This window comes from Amphiura filiformis, chromosome 1, assembly GCF_039555335.1.
Source record: "Amphiura filiformis chromosome 1, Afil_fr2py, whole genome shotgun sequence".
Classification (NCBI taxonomy): Eukaryota; Metazoa; Echinodermata; class Ophiuroidea; order Amphilepidida; family Amphiuridae; genus Amphiura; species Amphiura filiformis.
Genome location: NC_092628.1, coordinates 6,407,549 through 6,427,960, shown reverse-complemented (window position 1 = coordinate 6,427,960; position 20,412 = coordinate 6,407,549). Strand labels below are relative to the sequence as shown.

Below are 20,412 nucleotides of genomic sequence, written 5' to 3'. Positions count from 1 at the left end.
TTGTAAAATTTGTTTGGATTTTTTGACTGAGTTGAACCCACTGGTTGTTGTAAAATACGAACAGACGGTTATTTTCTACTTTCGATTCGAGAGTTATTTCTTTTTTAACGTTGTAATGATTTTTGAATGATTCCATTTTTTTATTATATTTATTTTTTTAAATAGTTTTTTCTTAAATGAATAAAATGAAGAGGTTAAAAAATGGGGGAATTTTTCCCTGCATTTTTTTTTTTTGGATAAATTGAATGCAGGAAAAAATTCCCCTGCATTTTTTTTTGGATAAGTTAAAATGCAGGGGAATTTTTTGTGTAATTTGGATTGGGGTGAATTAAAAATGCAAGGATGTTTTTCTGTGTAATCCTGTGTACACGGCAGTTACACAGGTTTTTGTGATTTTACTGTGTATTTGGTGGTTGAGTCGATTTACACGGGTTTTTGTGATTTTATGTGTATTTGATGGTTGGGGGCGATTTAAACACGAAAAAATACAGAAATGTGTTAGAATCGGCAAAAACATACTACTGTAATTGATAAAAACATCGAACGTGTATACAAGAAAAATGGTAGGTTCCTCTATATTATTTTATTTATTCGTTATTTATTCAGGAAATTCCATCAATACAAATGTACTGGTCTCCCTGGAAGACCTGATTTTATATATAATATATAACATAAACATGATAATAAGAATATAAGAAATATATATTACAAATAGGCCAATAGTATTAGCTATAACCCCAAAATTTCTCATAACAAGCTGATTTTTTCAGGATATAGTATTTTACTGACCATGGAAATGTACTGACACCGTGCGAGCACATGTCAAAATCGATATAATGTATTGACCATATAGACGCGCATTTATCATGTTTATTGTCGGATTAACAACAATTGAAATTAAAATTGAAAATAAAATTCCAAAATATGGTACGTTTTCTGGTTTTGCTTGTCACGTGGTAGGCCTATATTGAAGTTGCGATTATATCTTCAGATAAGTTTCAAATGGATTCCATCAAGACAAGTGGCCGAGTGGTCTAAGGCGCTAGGCTCATAGAGCAAATCCAAAGCGGCGTGGTGCGCCGTGAGTTCGAACCCCGCCTCTGCCAAACTTTAAAAGAAGTAAAATTACAATTGAACTTTTTTTTTAAATTTCATATTGGGGAAATGTGACTGGGAGAATTTATGTATGGCGTGGAGTGGTGTGGTTTGAATCTGTCCCCCAAAGACACACATTTCTCAATTTAAACAGTAATTTTCATTTATCACTGATTTTGTTACTTATTTTGGAAAAAAAAAAAAGACATTTAAAGCCATTTAAAACTAGAACTTTAAATGTTCGAAGTTTCTGTGGCACTATTTCGCCTCTCACCCAAAGGTTCCATTTAAAAAAAAGGTCATATTTTCACCCATATTATTTACATTTTCCTCTCACCGAATGCCAAAAATCATGCTCACACACAATGATCCGACAAACAAAGTGTCTTCTTGAACTCTTGCTGACATTTCATGATTTATTAATTATTTTCCAAAATCAAATCTAAATCCCATCAGTCTAATTGATGCCAAAGGCTAAAGGCTGTTCAGTAGTTTAACCACCGGGACTTAATCTCGCATAATTACAACTTATATCATGTAACAAGTGAATATTACACTTCTTATGTACTGTTTTACATGTGTTCAAGGATTCATGCAATTGGGAAATATTGTTGTTGATCGTTATTATTATTATTTTTTTAATTATTGTGACCATGTCAATTTGCGGTGCAGTAACAGTGACAAACAGAGAGTCACTTAAAGTTTTCCCAACCTTCTTGCAGACACACACATTTGAGTTGTATTGGCCTTTTCTTTGACTCTTGGGTTCAGTTATGTACTTCTAGACCCCTCACTTTTATTTTACATACATTTATTTCCAGAAAGTATGGTCAACCACATGTCGTGTGCACTGACTGTTAACCATTGATTTCGTATGTACGTGTGTTTCCCCAACTGAAGGCGCTTACAAATCAAACACGGATAAAAAAATACCTGATTTGACAGTTGACAGTGTAATAGCAAATCCCAAGTCAGTCATGCTGGAGTCACTAGCAAATGTCACCACTACGAAACTATCAGTAATATAGACGTCTGGTGGCAGCCTAAGCCCACTGTATCTACCATATGCATCAATATCCTCCGAGGTGCCAAACTGTAGGAAGTCACAACATTCTTCAATTCTAAATATCTCAAAGTGAACTAAGATGTGTCTTCCTTGAGTCGTGTTGAATGTCCATTGACAGACTTCATTAATACCATAATTCAAATAATCCAAGGCGTAGGACTCGTTGATACCAATGACCGGTACGTTGTTACCCCCACAGTCTGTAATTAATACTAATGGAGAATATATAAAACATTTCAGTTCTGTGTCTACATATTTTATGTTGCCGTAACTGTAATGCTCACCAAGTATTAGGTCATCCACATACTTCCTTACATGTTTGTTTATATTACGGTCACATAACATTAAAAGCAAAACATAATTCTTTGAGGAACCCAACCCCAACGGAATATGTGACCTGAAATGGCAAAACTTGGCATATTTAGGCAGGAGATGAAATTTAAGTTATATTCACATTATTAAAATATTTATTGAATTTTGAAATTTGCATCACTGCTTAAAATCGGACATGCCAAACCGAAATTATTGAATTTTGAACTTGGATTGTCCGAAATTTCGCATTCAGTCTGTCAGTCTTCAGAATGTTTCCAATTCCCGATGTTGTTTCTGTATTAAATGCATCATTTATTAGTCAAATGTAGTACTCATAAAACCTGTGTTGGAAATAGTCAGGAAATATTTGTTCTAGAGCCTATTGAAAGCATTTATTTGCTCTTAAAAGTGCCAAAAAATCACAATTTTCAAGTTGAAAAATGCCGCTCTACAGTAGTCTTCTGCGAGTGCAACGAGTTCGATAGATAATCATTGCATAAGCTCCCACACAAGGTCTCGATTGGTAATACATGGAACTAAGACGAGCATTATGGGGGGGGTTCAAGCTGCTATATTTTATACACTATGAATTTGTTCAAGAATGATATTTAGCAAGGGTTTTAATCCAAATCACTGTTTCTTTCAGTATTGTTATTTATTATTTATTCAGTTCCTGTGGTTAATATTATAAATCAAGTTATTTTACATGTGAAAATATTGATTACAACCTCGCTATGAAATGTATCAAACACACTGACACAAATGTGCATAGCCAAGTATCACAATGCTATCGATCAAATCAGCGATCAAATGTACAATGAAAAGGTGACGCTTAAAGTGCTATCATCAATTTCAACGTTGCCCCAACAAAAATATGTTTGTTTTAGAATCATAAAGTGTTATTTGTGTTAGGAGTGCAATAAACTTGGCGATAACGGCAAATGACCCTCCAAATTCGGAAGCCTTGCACAGACACTAAATTGTGTTGTATTGCATAGTACTGTATGGTAAGTTACGATACTAATCCTGGCCTCAGGTAATGCAATAAACCGTTTCTTTTCTCTTTCATTTCAAGATGACAAAAATGATATAATTATTAGCTGCCTGTCTACAGTCAGCATCCTGGACAAACGATTCTTTGTTATGCAAGGCTCACTCAGTCATTTAATGAGGCAATACAAACGACCGAATTTGGTTTTGAAATGAGCAACACTTTGAGTTACACCTTTTCAATGTAAAAGTAATTTTCTCGGCAAAATGAAAAGCAATCATTTTCATTTTTTCAGTAAATGTCAGGAAAAACTGTCGTGCTTGATACTGTATTTTATTTTTAAGTGTTAAACTTAGGCGTGAAATTTAGTCATTTAGTGTAAGATTTTCGATTTTGATAGGCTTAAACTCTGCCCGCGAGCCTTTTTTGGATCAACCTTTTAGCTTTTCAAAGTAATATAAACTGAGCTCAAAAAGAAACTTATAATTCGTCGGTCGCAACACATAGTGGCGTATAGCCATTTTCCAAATTTTCCGTTTCACATAGTGGCGTATAGGTTAAGAGCTAGCTAATATCCTATAATAGTTATTCCTTGTTAACTATTAAATATACAGTTTAATGATTTGAACCTTTAAGTTTAATTTTAAATGGAATCGGGGCACTGAGAGATAACAGTGGGGGAGTATCGACTCCTTTAGTAGTAGCGTATCCTTCAAAAACGTTTTGCTCGGAGACGTATTTTGTCCTTCACGTACGCCACTATGTGTTGCGACCGACGAATTGTTTACAACTTGTGAATCACAAGGTCATATCTTAAAATAGTGTCAATCAAAATGAACCAAAATTACACACAGGATTACTTTAATACTCTACTCAAAACACATGTCAGTAACCAAGCAGTTGTCCAACTGACACAACAGCAAAATGCACTGTCATGGGACAGCCTCCTGGACTTCCTCCACTTTCACAGCCCAACATTTGTGAGAATGCACACAAGATCCTTTCGCAGATGATAAAATGGTGCTGCTTTCTGCTTTTCATACACTTTTTTCATGAAACAGGGCTGGGCTATAAATGTGGTCCAGGAAGCTGTTCCATGTCAGTGCATTTTGCTGTTGTGTCAGTTGGATAACTGCTTGGTTACTGACATGTGTTAAGAGTAGAGTATTGAAGTAAACCTGTTTGTAATTTTGGTTCAATTTGATGGACAGGATTTCAAGATATGACCTTGTGAAAAATTATAAGTTTCTTTTTGAGCTCAGTTTAGTTCGCTATAATGAAGGATTTTTCCCAACTTTCTAACGCAATCACCGTGAGCGAATTATGGTTTTGTCAGAATTTCCGTTTCGATTTCACCATTTTTTACTGCCGGCTGAAATTTTTTCAAAATCAACGCGTGAAATCAAAGGCTAATACTAGCATTGTGGATCGATAGCCCTGGGTTTAATAGGAAGACCGGCATGGTTACAGTGTTGCCAGAACTTCAATATAGGAGAGAAATTTGGCCTATAGCGCTCCTCAGTGATCATGGTAAGCACGATGAGAATCTTTTATCACGTGAGTAATTGAAATTGCAGGCTATCACGGGAGCAAATTTCCAAAAGTCACCTCATTTACCAGAACACACAATTGGGCCGGATTTGGGCTACCAAATCGCTGGTCAGGCAATCCTTGCTTCCAATGGAAAATTGACCTGGATGACAACAATGGAAATATCGATTATTTCTGCTGGTTGCTCTCGAGATAAAAGTACTGCGTTTGACATTTTCGGAGCATGAAGAGAAAAAGGGTAAAATAAAAACGGAAATTCTAACAAAACTATAATATATAGACCCACACGATGTGCTTTACAGAGGTGGGAAATATCTTTCTTTAGCAAACTATATTAGTTTGAGACGCCGAAAAATGAATTCCGTAAAAAGTTCGCGGGCGAACTCAAGGCCTATAAAAATCAAGAATATCACACTAAAAGACACAATTCGATGCTTAATTTTAACACCAGGATTTAAAAAAATGTATATCCAAGCACCAAGTTTTTAACTGACATTACTGAAGGAAAAAAAATTGCTTTATATTTGACCGAGAAAATAAATTTCATAGCAAAAAGGTGTATCTCTGAATTGTGCTGATTTTAACATGTATCGATCGACTTTTAGCGCGACTAAGCAGAACAAAAGAATCGGTTGTCCAGGCTGCTGATTGAGCGTGTTTATAGTGGGAGCAGATGTGCGGTACATTGCGGTACAATTTCTACCCGGTTAGAGATTATCCGGATACTTGCCCACTATAAACACTAGCAGTATATGTATGTACGGTACATCGATATCCTTCTCAACCGAAGGATATTGTGGCGAGATATTCCCACTATAAACACACCAGTATAAATTGTGTGCGTTATTGCCGGAAGTAGGATCTTCTTCATGATGCGTAGGATGCGCGCAGGACATTCGGAACGATTCTCACCCCAAGAGTTATCAATTGTGTGTGGTATTACCGGAAGTAGGAACTTCCTCATGATGCGTAGGATGCGCGCAGGACAGTCGGAACGATCCCCCCCAAAAAAAAACCCCAGAAGCTACATGTTCACCGCCATGATCATATTGTTGAATGGGCTGTTTATAGCTCGCGCCACAATATTTACACATTCCCCGTGTGACCTCGGGGTCATTGCAAATGTACGATAATGTTAGTTGGTATATAATTTGTGCGGTAACTGTGTCTCACTATAAACAGCAAGGGTATCGGTATAATATACACGAATTATCGTATGGTATACTCAAAATGCGGTATATTCACTATAAACACGCTCTTAGAGACATTGCGATTTCCAAACGTAGACATCGGACGTACGTTGATCTATTCAAAACCACTCTCCTGTATCGAAGCGAGGTCACATATTTAGCTATTTTTGAAGATATTCCACGTTCGAAATCGACGTAGATGCATCGTTGAAAATGCACAAAATGTGTCCATCTCAGAATATGTTAAAGACAGTCAAAGATAATGAACATACTAAGGAAAGTCTAATTATTATTATGATCTTTTTGTTTGTAACAAGCATTATAATAAAGGTACAGAGATGTGTTAAAAATGGACTAAATTTAAACGCAATATTCATACGTAGATATTGTCCATTGATATGTGTGTGATACTTTGCGTACAAAAAATACATTGCGATTTCCCATTTTGGATTCCAACGTAGAATAAAACGCAGATGGTACGTTGAAATATGCTGATTTTACCTCATGTCTAAGTCCATGCAACGCGTCCAATTTTCAGGACAAAAAAAGTCTCATTTTGAAAGTAAAGTCATGATGTATAGATGTAGTGATCTTTAATCTACCAAAACTATAATATTTGGGGAGCACAAAAAAAAAACAATTAAGTTTAATCAGCATGTAGGTCAAAATTTTAGTCAAAATCAAAAGCGGCCTGTTTGAATAAAGCAGACACTCAGCTTACTGTTATTTTTTCAATCACTATGCCCTCTATCGACCTAGATTAGATTAGATCAAATATTATAGCCATCATTACAGATGACTTGTTCTCCTTCGTAACGAATGAGCACAATCCAGTTTGGAGCCGAGACTAGCAATATTTAACACCGTATTAACGTACGTAAAAACGTACGTGAAAACGTACGTTCCACGTGCTGCGGTTGGAACATCGCAATGTCTCTAATGACTCTATTGTATCGACGTTGACCTGTGATGTACTCACTGGGTTTGCTTTACTTCGGATACTTACTTCGTTCACAATTAGGTCCCGTATAACCTCCATCGCACTGACAGATGTATCCACTGATTATATTTTTACATGTCCCTCCATTTTGACACGGTTCTACAGAGCACCCGGCGATATCTTGAAAAGTAACATAAGTAAAATTATTTTTAAGTGGATCAATGTGCTATACAAAAAAAGAAAAAAGTGACTATTTGCTCTCATTTTGAACCCAATGTAAAGGAAACAAATTACGTCTTCTTCAGCGCTTGCTGACATGTAATTATTAATGATTTATCATTTCTTTTCCAAAATCAAATCTAAATCCTATCAGTCCTAATTGATTCCAGAGTCTAGTCATCAAGACTTAATCTCACATCATTATCTGTAAAAAGTAAATGTAACACTTCTAATGTGTTCACGAAAGTTCATCTGTGTTGGTATAAATCATGAATTGATGCAAATACAAAGAAATGCATTCCTGTGTATTTTTAGATGGTACTCCTTCATCAGCGAATGAGTGAGTGTATCAAGTTGCGATTTCTTTGACCTTTAACTTGATAATAGATTCATGACAGTTTGAATCGTTCCCCGTCTTTGTTGAGTTGATATAATCACTCACTGATGAAAGATGGAGTGCCATCTGAAAATTCCAAGGTAGGAATTAAGTGTCTTTGTGTTTGGATCAAAAGCTTAAATCACTTAATTATGTATTGTTTTATGAAATTCTTACATTTTAATAGAAAGAATTGATTAATAAATTTAGGAAATTACTACTGGTTGGTTGGAGGGAAAGCTGGTGTTCTATTTGACTTTTCGACTTTGCGTGTTGATGTTTAAAACAAAACAAGCACACCTATTTACCTGAGAGTAAAATAGCAAATCCCAAGTCAGTTATGCTGGAGTCACTAGTAAATGTCACCACTACAAAACTATCAGCAATAATTAAGTCTGGTGGCTGATTATACCCACTGTATGTACCATATAATTTCTCCGAAGTAGCAAAATGAAGGAAGTCACAACATTCCTCAAGTCTGAATATTTCAAAGTGAACTACGATATGTCTTTCTTGAGTAGTGCTGTATTTCCATTGACATAATGCATCGTTACCATAATTCAAATACTCCAAGGCGTGTGTCTCGTTGTTACCGATGACCGTTATGTTGGTGTTCCAACATTCTGTGATTCGTGCTAGAGTAAAATATGTTAAATACACGGTTCCCAAGAAGTAAGTCCCCCCAAAGTCACTTTTGGCATGATCCAATCGATCATTTCTCTAATTTTAACGTTTGGAACACCGACTGATAAGTTATTAATTAAGCGAACTTCAGCCATTTATGAAATATTTCTTTGAGGCATCTTTCACTTAAAACAAATTGATAGAACATGTTGCCGTCTTTTGTTCAAATACTTTAAGTTCAGGTGTTCATGCTTTAGTTTTCACACATGTTAAATGAGAAATGTAGTCATTTTTTTGGAATTACATTTTTTACAAACTTTTCTTCATAGTTTTTGCATGCATTAGGGGCTTTGCAATAATTATGAGCCCTGGGGAGGGTAAAATGGGGGGGGGGCAAGAAATGTTTGGCGAGCCGAAAGAGGGGGCAAGCACATTTTGGCAAGCCGAGAGGGGGAGGCAAGCGATTTTGGCACACATTCATGGCGCGCCTTTTAAATAAAACGCTCTAAAATGGTTTATGAAAACGGTACGGAAACGTTCGCAACATGCATCTAGACCATTTGAGCTTTGTAAATTGTGATCCCAAACAATTGGCATGCGCAAGGGGTGGGGGATTTTTGGCAGACCGAGAGGGGGGGCAAGCGATTTTATAGCGGACCGAGAGGGCAAGCGATTTTTGGCGAGCCGTTTGGATTTTTTTTTTGGGGGGGGCTCATAATTGTTGCACAGCCCCTTAGCATGCGTAAAATTAACATGGTTTCCATTCTATTTTAAATTATCAGGTAGCGACAACAGTAACTTCAATGATAAATGTTTTGTTGTAATATTATTCATGGACCAATAGTTCCTTTTTTGTTTAGTCTCTTTTGCTGAAATCCAATCACTTTATTTGACTGGACTTTCCTGGGATGGTTTAAACCTTTAATGGTTCAAACCTTTAAAAGATACAAACCTAAAAAACCCTGAAAATTAAGGGACAACACCACCTTATATTACTTTGCAACCCCTTGCAACACACCCTGCAGCGTGCATGGAGCCAGTTAAACCAACAGCAGCGAGGTCTGGCCTTCATAGTGTTAAAGCAATGTATGCATGTATTTTGACGATCTTCATGTATTTGCTCCCACTCGATGTAGGCCTGATAAGACCCGCTTTTCAGTTAGCGTCGCTGTCATCCAAAGACCACATATTTGTTTACGAACACGTGCTCTGTCACCCGAAGACCCCTTATTTTGCCATTTGATCTGTCAACAAAAGACCCTTATTTCTCAATTTAAAAGGCAATTTTCATTTATCACTGATTTTTTAATACTTTTTTTGAAAATAAAAAGACATTTAAAGCCAGAACTTTTATGTTCGAAGTTTCTGTGGCACTGATTCGCCTCTCACGCAAAGGTTAGATTTTAAAAAAGGTCATATTTTCACCCATTGACCCCATATTATTTACATTTTCCTCTCACAGAATGCCAACAATCATGCTCACACACAATGATCCGACAAACAAAGTGTCTTCTTGAACTCTTGATTTTTTAGATTATTTTCCAAAATCAAATCTAAATCCCATCAGTCTAATTGATGCCAAAGGCTAAAGGCTGTTCAGTAGTTTAACCACCGGGACTTAATCTCGCATAATTACAACTTATATCCTGTAACAAGTGAATGTTACACTTCTTATGTACTGTTTTACATGTGTTTAAGGATTCATGCAATTGGGAAATATTGTTGTTGATCTTTTTTTTACATTATTATTGTGACCAAGTGATACTAGTCAATTTACGGTGCAGTAACTCCGACAACAAACGGACAGTCACTTAAAGTTTTCTCAACCTTCCTGCGGACACACACATTTGAGTTGTATTTGCCTTTCCTTTGACTCTTGTGTTCAGTTGTGTACTTCTACTTCACCCCTCACTGTTTGTATTGTATATTATGCATTTTATTTTACATACATTTATTTTCAGAAAGCATGGTCAACCACATGTCGTGTACATCGACTGTTAACCATTGATTTCGTATGTACGTGTGTGTCCCCAACTGAAGGCGCTTACAAACCAAACACGGACACAAAAATACCTGAATTGACAGTTGACAGTGTAATAGCAAATCCCAAGTCAGTCATGCTGGAGTCACTAGCAAATGTCACCACTACAAAACTATCAGTAATATAGACGTCTGGTGGCAGCCTGTGCCCACTGTATCTACCATATGCATCAATATCCTCCGAGGTGCCAAACTGTAGGAAGTCACAACATTCTTCAATTCTAAATGTCTCAAAGTGAACTAAGATGGGTCTTCCTTGAGTCGTGTTGAATGTCCATTGGCAGACTGCGTTATTACCATAATTCAAATATTCCAAGGCGTAGGACTCGTTGATACTAATGACCGGTACGTTGTTACCCCCACAGTCTGTAATTAATACCAATGCAGAATATGTAAAATATTTCATTTCTGTCTCTACATATTTTATGTTGCCGTAACTGTAATGCTCACCAAGTATTAGGTCATCCACATACTTCCTTACATGGGTGTTTATATTACGGTCACATAACATTAGAGCAAAACATAATTCTTTGAGGAACCCAACCCCAACGGAATATGTGACCTGAAATGGCAAAACGTGGCATGTTTAGGCAGGAGATGAAATTTAAGTTGGACATGCCAAACCGAAATTATTGAATTTTGAACTTGGATTGTCCGAAATGTCGCAAATCAGAAAAAAATCCGTTTAAATAATTTTGATAACGATGTCATTCTATAGGCACGCAGTTGGCTTTGATTAAAGGCCCATTCAGTGATTTGCTCATCAAGATGATCGTAAAAATCATCAAAATTCAGATTTTGGTACCTTTGTCATTGTCATAGATCTGCTAACATAGCCTGCGAGTGGTTCAGCTGAAAGCTGTGTATTTAAGACAAAATAAGACATTTCACATGAATCTGTAATTTAGATACTGTCAGTAACTAAATTAGCTACATGTATTTGAACGGGGCTTCAACTTCGTCAGTACTGCTGTTTTCTTCGTTTTTTGCCAAATTTGTCATTTCAAAAAATACCAAATGACAATTTGAATGACTTATCCTTCACTTTTAAGCAATTTATAAACAATTTTATATTTTTTACACTTGCACTGGGATCACTGAATGGGTCTTTAATCGACATAATATGTCGGCTGTATTCCATAGTGGCGTATAGTGATTTTTGGTCATATTTGTGAAAATTGGCACATATGTTATTAATGATGTTCTCTTTCATTTTTTCTACGTCTCATCAGTCATAATTAGCTAATTAATTAGTAATTAATTAATTAAATGTGGCGTATAGTTACAAATTGACATTTTTTGTATTCCATAGTGGCGTTACGACCATACGCCACTTTTTATACACATTTTATAATTATGAAATATCGGCAAAAATGAAAAACATCGTATGTCATAGTGGCGTACACGTATCGGACCTATACGCCACTATGGAATACGAACGACGAAAAGTAACGCCATAGGGATTACACGGCGACCGAGGTGGCGTACGGTTAACGTTAGGTTAGGGTATTGCGTTTTGTTTGTTTTCCATAGTGACGTATAGTTTTATATTCAGTTTGCCAGCAATAGTATGTATTTGGTCAATTCCAGCGAAAGCGGGACAAAATTCTCTCTATGTTAACTTTCCACTTTAAAATGTCATTAATAAAGGAAATCACGTTATTGATGGAGCATATCATGTCACGTCCAATGTGCTCTCTTTGTGCATATAGGCCTTTACTAGCAAGTCATACCAGGGACAAGTTATGATGGCTTAAATGAATTGGCATTACCCACGAATTCAAAGATAAAGCACCATATATGTCATTGAATGTCCTTCAATCAAAATGAAATTATTACCGTTAAAAGACGTTTGCGTGATCTCTCATCATATGTAAAACGATTGAATTCCACCAAAGTTTGTGGACTCTAGAGGCCATTAAGTCAATTTGGCTAATAATTTTGTTATCCGCGTATCAAAAATAAAATGATCGTTCTGAACAATGTTAAGTGATTATGCCATAAATGACTATATCATGAAACGAAGTTTCGTTCTATAATTCTGAGGTCCAAGTGATTATTTTATGCAAATACGTTTTACCCATAAAATTCCATAAAATCAAATTTGACGTTACCCACGTATCAACTGTTACCCACGAGTCCAGCAAATATAATTGCCATAACTTAAATTAACATTTAATGACTTTGGACACTGAATTTAGTTTGACAAGCGCTTAAAATTGTAAATCGTAAAAAATACGTTCACCGCTTTAAAAAAAAGAATCTACGACGGTTTAAACTTTTGTTCCCCACGAATCCCGAATAGATGCTAACCTTGAAAAACAAGGTGATTGTTTATTTTAAGTTTAAATTAGCACATATTCAAGCCATGGGTATGCTATAATTTTTACAGTACTTACAGTTTATGCACCTAAGAAACGCAAACCCTAAACGGTACTATAGTACTTATAGCTTTACCCACAAATTCGTCGTTACCCACGAATCCAAGGATTTACTCGTAAATTATATGTTTCTTATGCATCTTAACATTTTGAAAACATGCGAAATAGGTTCCAAAACAGTCCTGTTTAATAGCGTCCTCTTGAAGGTATACTGAAGCTGTATCATGAGGTTTTGATTGATTATCCTAAATTACCATTTTTTGGGTAAATGCAATTGGTTAGAGAAACGGGAATCATTGAAACACAATGGAGGAATAACTGCATGATGGTTTCCAACCTTCTGTAATATTTTTTATTTTGCCGCCTACCAATACATACCTTCAAATATGTGTTACCCACGAACATTTTGGTTACCCACGAATCCCTACTTAAATTATAGTTAACAATGTATTAATAGTGTTTTAGTTCATAGGAACTGTCAAACACGAATTAATAGAATATTGCTGCATGAAAATATGGAATGATTTTACTAAAATAATAATATAAAACTGTTTGCTCTGTCTATTTGAATTTGGCAACTTCATTATTCTCAAAATTTTTATACCCAAAATGCCATAATGATCCATTCTAAATATTCCATGTAGTTTGTATTTTGATTAAAATTCATTTTAGTGCCATTGCAGCCTGAATTATTGACATGCGGAAAAGTATTTTTTATTTTTATTTAAAAAAATACTAGGAAATGCTATTTTCTAGACGCTGTTACCCACGAATCCATCCGAGATCCTCATCCTGCGACGAGATACAAAATCTAACTTTATATTTATATGAAGCATTTATTCTAATCTTTCGAAATAATACAGTAATGTTAAATGACAGCCACTTTGGAAAGAGTTCGAAGAATTGACACAATCTTAACTGTACACCTGGTTCTTTCTTAAAATTTGTAATAACCAAAATATTTCTTTGTAGATATATGTAATAAAATTATATTTTACGTTCAAAGTCTTCACCGATTTCTAGTGTATATGAGTCACACATAAAATATTGAAAGATATTAAAGAAAGTGAAATTTTATGGCGTGCAACAGGTGAAAAAGGCTTGAATTCGTGGGTAACATGCATATGCGCATTTAACACTTTATTTGGTCTAGCAAGAAAAGTTATTTTTCAATCCGATGGCACTTCCACCTGATGATTCACTAGATATGATCGTCTCATTTGATAAGTCTAGAATTGAAAAGGAAAACATTTTCAAAATGGCCCCCAGAGAGAATTTTGTCCCGCTTTGGCTGGAATTGACTATTTATTTCTTTTGAAAAATATATAACAATAAAATCTATTTAGTTTACTACAGAAATTTCACATCATTTACAAAATATAATGAATGTCTGATTTACACAACTCGATTTTAAATTGGCATTTCTTCAAACCCGATTTTCTCGAAAAGTTGTTTATTCGCGGCGCCCCACTATACGCCACTATGGAATACGGACGACGAATTATGTGTTTGTATTTTTTTTGCAATAATAACATTGGAAAGCATATAAAGACTGCACAAAAATTAACGCAGCTGTTATAAATACGCCTACAGGTTCACAACTAATAATTGCTTTCATAATATTTCCACACAGAAAGAAGGATTGTTTATTTGCGCGCATTTTGATACCACATTCGTCCAAATTCGTTCAATATTCACAACACAGCGGTGTTTTTGAAGATAAAATACCCGTATATAAAAGTTGCAGCTATTTGTATTGATTTGAAGTATTGATTTCGTAATAACCATTGATGGCTGTAAACTGCAACTTTTTTATTCGGGTATTTTCTTTAAAAGCACCACTCCCTCATTTGAAATCTTTAGTTTTGGTTTCTCTTTTGTTCAGAAACCAAAAATCAAGGGATTAAAAAGTAGAGCAGATCTGGTCTGCAATCATAACACTATTATGCTGGGAGGACACAGGGTATATAACTAGAAGTATACAATACTTGTGCTAACATAATTATTATCATGATTGATATCGGAAATATATCCCGCGGACGACAGTTGATGCTGTGGCATATTACACTCACGAGTTCTAGGCCTAGAAATCATATACAGGGTGAGTCAAAAAAAAGTGCAATAGAGCAAAGAATCGATATTAATGTAAGAACCAAGTTGAACTTTCCCTTTATTGAAAATTTCTATAAATGCCACACTCAATAGTCACCTTCTATGCAAATATGAAGTGAATCGCAACTACCGTTTAATTTTTATGAGTCCTTTTGCTGCGATACTAAATTTCTTTATTTGTCCACGAGGTACCATGTATTTTGAATGAGAGTACACAATGCACGATAAAGGCACCAGCTCTGAAACTGACCTAACCTTAAATAAGGTTGATTTTTGCGGGTTTTTTTTGCTGTTCAAACAATCTTTTGAGCATTACTTTAAGTCCTTCATACCTCACCCGACTCCAACTCCAGTTTTTAAAATTCCAATATGCCTATATATTTTGTAATTCACTCCACTTCAATTTGCGCGCATTTCATTTCGATATTTGAAAAGCCCGCCTAGAAATGTGTATGTTTTTGACAGAGAATAAACATCTTTTAAAGTAGAGGTAAAATGAAAATAACAACAAATAATGTTTCTTCTCCTTAAACAAAACCGATGGCAATAATACTTTGGTGCTCAATTTTATTTCAATGCCAACGAGGTTAAGAAAATGGCAATCCAAATCAACCTTACACAGAGTGGGCTGACATTTAAATTTTAGATGTCGGTAAATGCTAAATCCTTGATTTCTTCACACAAGGTCACTAATGGATATATCCTTTATACAGTGTTTGAAAACCTAAAAGGTTCAACTCGGTTCTTAAATAAAAATGGATTCTTTTCTCTATTGCACTTTTTTTACTCACCCTGTACATGCACGTATATTGAATGATGGGGTGGGGTGGGGGCTTTGTTTGTTTGTTTGAAACATAAACGATGTATGGAGATGATTTGATTATGAATTAGTTTATTATCCCGGGAAACACAACCCATACCTCTTTAAGAGGGGGCTCCCCTCCCTATATAACCACCTCTTCCCGAAGTGACTTTCCCCCCTCCTCCTCCCCTACATTCGATATCTTCATCTCGAGCTCTCCTCCCCCTTCTCTTTCATTTCTCCCATCTGTTTCTCTTTCTCCCGGCCCACACCCCTTGCCCTCCCCACCCCCACCCCCTCCCCCACACACACACACCGCACACAATCTCTTCTCCCTTCTATCTTCTACTTTTTGCAGTAAGGAGTAAAAAATGCTTCAGTAAAACTCATTAGGTTATTAGAGGTCATATAATGGCCTTCCATCGATTCTGGTACATGGGATTAAGGACATGAATCGATTTTGTTTATAGCACCTATACAATTACAATAGTGGCCCCTTTTGTAATGTCGAATGCAAATATTTCGATGGTCTATATTTTTTCACAGGTGAAATAGCCCAGGCTTATTCGATTTTGTAAACCACGCCTTTCAATGAGCGTGTTTATAGTGGGAACAGATGTGCGGTACATTACGGTACAATTCTCGCTATTCACAATAAGGCGCCGCCAGCGGATTTTTGCGATGTAATCGTGATGTATCATGGGAAAAGGTCGACATCAAGTCCGCGCAATACGAATATTACCATGCTATTACATAGGAACACGTGACAATATTTTTTAGTTTGTCAAAATAAAGGTGTTACACGCGAATCGATACTCAATAATACTTAATAATGTGATTTGAAATGTGCACAATTAATTTTTCTCTATCGATTTGCGTGTAATACCATTATATTGACAAACTAAAAATATTGTCACGTGTTCCTAATAGCATGGTAATATTCGTATTGCGCGGACTTGATGTCGACCTTTTCCCATGATACATCACGATTACATCGCAAAACGCTGGCGGCGGCCTTATTGCGAATAGCGAGAATTGCTACCCGGTTAGAGATTATCCGGATACTTGCCCACTATAAACACTAGCAGTATATGTATGTACGGTACATCGATATCCTTCTCAACCGAAGGATATTGTGGCGAGATATTCCCACTATAAACACACCAGTATAAATTGTGTGCGGTATTACCGGAAGTAGGAGCTTCTTCATGATGCGTAGGATGCGCGCAGTACATTCGGAACGATTCTCACCCCAAGAGTTATCAAAACATGATCTACATGTACACCGCCATGATCATATTGTTGAATGGGCTGTTTATAGAGCTTAATAGCTCGCGCCACAATATTTACACATTCCCCGTGTGACCTCGGGGTCATTGCAAATGTACGTTAATGTTAGCTGGTATATAATTTGTGCGGTAACTGTGTCCCACTATAAACAGCAAGAGTATCGGTACATATACAAGGATTATCGTGTACGGTATACTCAAAATGCGGTATATTCACTATAAACACGCTCATTACATTTGCAATGACCCCGAGGTCACACGGAGAATGTGTAAATAGTGTGGCGCGAGCTATAAACAGCTCATTCAACAATATGTGACGTGTCATGTCAAAAGGAGACACTTTTGGGCAGGTTATGAATTTTGAGTTTTTTACATATCTTAAATATAGAGATATTTTGCTCCACAACGCCGTTTTCCCGGACATTCCTAAGCGAAGATATAGAGTCTGAAAGTTATGGTATTATGAAATTGGAAATTGAGATATCGGCCTTAAAAAATATTAATGACAATGTTGAGAGTAGGAATTAACTTGAAAAACTACAAGATACGAGTTATATTCCGGTCTGAAATTATCAGACAATATTTTTAGCATTAATAACATCACAAATTTGCAACAAACCCAAATTGTGAAAAATGTCTCAAAAACTACAAGATACCAGTTATATTCCGGTCTGAAATTATCAGGCAATATTTTTAGCATTAATAACATCACACATTTGCAACAAAGCCACCCACCGGCAGATTTTTGGCTATTTCTCCATTTATGATCCTGCCCAAAAGTGTCTCCTTTTGACATGACACGTCACATATTATGATCATGGCGGTGAACATGTAGCTCTGTTTTGATAACTCTTGGGGGTGCGAATCGTTCCGAATGACCTGCGCGCATCCTACGCATCATGAAGAAGCTCCTTACGGTAATACCGCACACAATTTATACTGGTGTGTTTATAGTGGAATATCTCGCCACAATATCCTTCGGTTGAGAAGGATATCGATGTACCGTACATACATATACTGCTAGTGTTTATAGTGGGCAAGTATCCGGATAATCTCTAACCGGGTAGAAATTGTACCGCAATGTACCGCACATCTGCATAAACACGCTCAATGTATAGATTACCATGCTCGATGTCTCTCCTCATGAATATCGCACTGCAAAATTTAAACATTTCTTTTGTATACTTATAGTAGGTAACTTCAAACCAAATAATTTTACGATTTACACCACTTATAAGAAACTGAAATCAAAACCGAAACTGACTGACACAAAATGTTCAGTTTTTAACAATAGGTAGAAACAATGAGCTCGATATCTTATGATTCAAGTGGTTAGGCAGGGAAATAGGAAACCACGTGATCAAAACCGAAACTAAAACTAAACATTTGAAATGAGGCACTGTGTGGCTATGTAATACTGAACGATATCGGACAAATGGTGAAACAAAATGCGCGTAAATAAATCATCCTTCTCCCTGTGTTGAAATTTTGTGACAAGAATTAATAGTTCTGAAGCTATAGGCCTATTTATAACAGCTGCGTTACTTTTTGTGCAGATTTTATATTATTTTAAAGCGACATGTTAGACTTGTTTTGTAGTTACAAGTATGCTGACATAAGACCAGGGCATAAGCAATACACCATTCCATAATTAGTCGCCCTCATGTAGCCGTATGCCATAAATTGCCTTAAACTGGCATGTACAGTATATTGGGCGAACAACCATCTGAAAAAAGTATACATCGAAAAACAATCGGTGTAAAAACTCTTCTGGGTACTAATAAAAAAGTAGATTTGAAAGATGGCAAGGGGGACACGGATTGATTGAATTGAATTCCACATTATAACATCCCGAATCGCAATTGTATTATCAACAAATTACAAATTATAAATTTGCCATGTGAGGTGACCATGAATACTTTTGTTTGTAATGAAAAAGTCATTAAAAACAAGTCAGTTAGAAAACAAAATTGCAGTAGAAATTAAAGCCTTAATGTACGATTTCCGTCAAATTTTGATTTTGTTATTCTTTATTCAAAAAGTTGAAATAGTATATTTAGTAATAACTGACGAGAAGAGTTGCTGTCCATTTTAGGTTGAAATAACAAGGTAAGGTGAAAGAAACCTCACTGGTTCTTTTGGCCATTTAACAATCAGTTCAGTAGTAGGGAAAGGGGGATCCGGGCTCATTTCTGTCATTTTCTGTGTAAATCGACCCCAACCACCAAATTACACATAAAATCACAGAAATGCTGTGTAACTGCTGTGTAAACCTCCACTCTTCAAATCACAGTAAAATCACAGAAACCTGTGTAACTTCTGTGATTTTTTTAACCGCCAATTCTCACAGAAAATTCACCAGAATCTTAAACCTCCCCTCATTTCTCTGTGTAAAAAAAGCACTCCCACCTCGATTCCCAATCCTCCCAAAAATTTACACGGAAAAAACTCCCCCCTGCATTTCAACCCACCACCAATCCAAAAATTTGATTAAAAAAAATTATAATAAAAAAATTTATAATAAAAAATGGAAGCGTTTAAAAAATATCACAATATCGAAAAAGATATTACTCTCGAGTCAAAAGTTGAAAACAAGCATTTGTTTGTATTTTACAAGGATCAGTGGATTCAACTTAGTTACAAGAAAAATCCAGATAGATTTTTTGGTTATCATACGATGATTAATCGATATGATGGAAATTTGTGTACTGAACTTGGGCTGCATAATCCGATTAAATATTCGAAAGAGCTATATTTGAGATACAAAGAATCATATAAAATGGCTTCTAAAAAATATTATGCTAAAAAGAAAGCAGAAAAAAAATTAATTTAGAAAAATAAATATTCTGGTTTAAAAATAAATTTGATTAAAAAAATAATATAATAAAGAATAAAGCTAGAATGAATATTCGTAAAATTTCAACCGCGAAAGAATTTCGCGAATACGCTAGAAAAAAACGGATATCGAGGATACTCTAAACTGAAAAAGGAAGAGCTGAGAAAATTAATCAGCAAGCCTCCTGCGGATTACAAGACGATCGAGGAAGCAAAAAATGAAGAAAGACGACAAAGAGGATAGTACACCAGAAAGGAATTAAACACGCTCGCAAAAAATGCAGGCCTTCGAGGATACTCAAAACTGAGCAAAGATGCTCTCAATGAGAAACTCAAGGAAAATTACATCCTTTCCTCGAACATTCTCGACGTTCAGGAACCTTCCAAAGAACCTCGTCATCCATTCAAGACTAAAAAGACCGATTCGGCTCTCAACAACTTCGCCGAACAGTACACGATCGGTGGACACGATGGGTACGATCCTAACACCTTCTTTATAACCGTTAAGCCAAGCATCATCAGCCTTTTTTCAAACAACAGACAGAAAAAAGTTCATTTGGTTCTCAAGTGCACGTTTGAAAAAACAAAC

The 20,412-nt window shown here is 35.9% G+C and overlaps 1 protein-coding gene across 1 annotated transcript; it reads right to left on the bottom strand.

Annotated features, from left to right (window-relative positions):
* Positions 1–1,999: 1,999 nt before the first annotated feature.
* LOC140154858 (exoskeleton protein RP43-like) lies at positions 2,000–20,227 on the bottom strand. The gene is made up of 5 exons (XM_072177509.1): positions 20,170–20,227; positions 10,438–10,770; positions 8,049–8,375; positions 7,212–7,325; positions 2,000–2,373 (listed from the first exon to the last, which is right to left on the bottom strand). The coding sequence occupies exons 1-5, from the start codon at positions 20,225–20,227 to the stop codon at positions 2,000–2,002; spliced, it is 1,206 nt and encodes a 401-aa protein (XP_072033610.1).
* Between the last annotated feature and the right edge of the window lie 185 nt (positions 20,228–20,412).

Bases quoted from the DNA above. Each gene is read 5' to 3' on its own strand.
- LOC140154858 (XM_072177509.1), bottom strand. From the start codon at position 20,227: ATGGATGACGAGGTTCTTTGGAAGGTTCCTGAACGTCGAGAATGTTCG. The intron at 10,771-20,169 runs GTAATTTTCCTT...TATTAATTACAG, and splicing joins AGAATGTTCGAGGAAAGGAT to ACTGTGGGGGTAACAACGTA. The intron at 2,374-7,211 runs GTAAGTATCCGA...ATTCTCCATTAG, and splicing joins GGGACCTAATTGTGAACGAA to TATTAATTACAGACTGTGGG.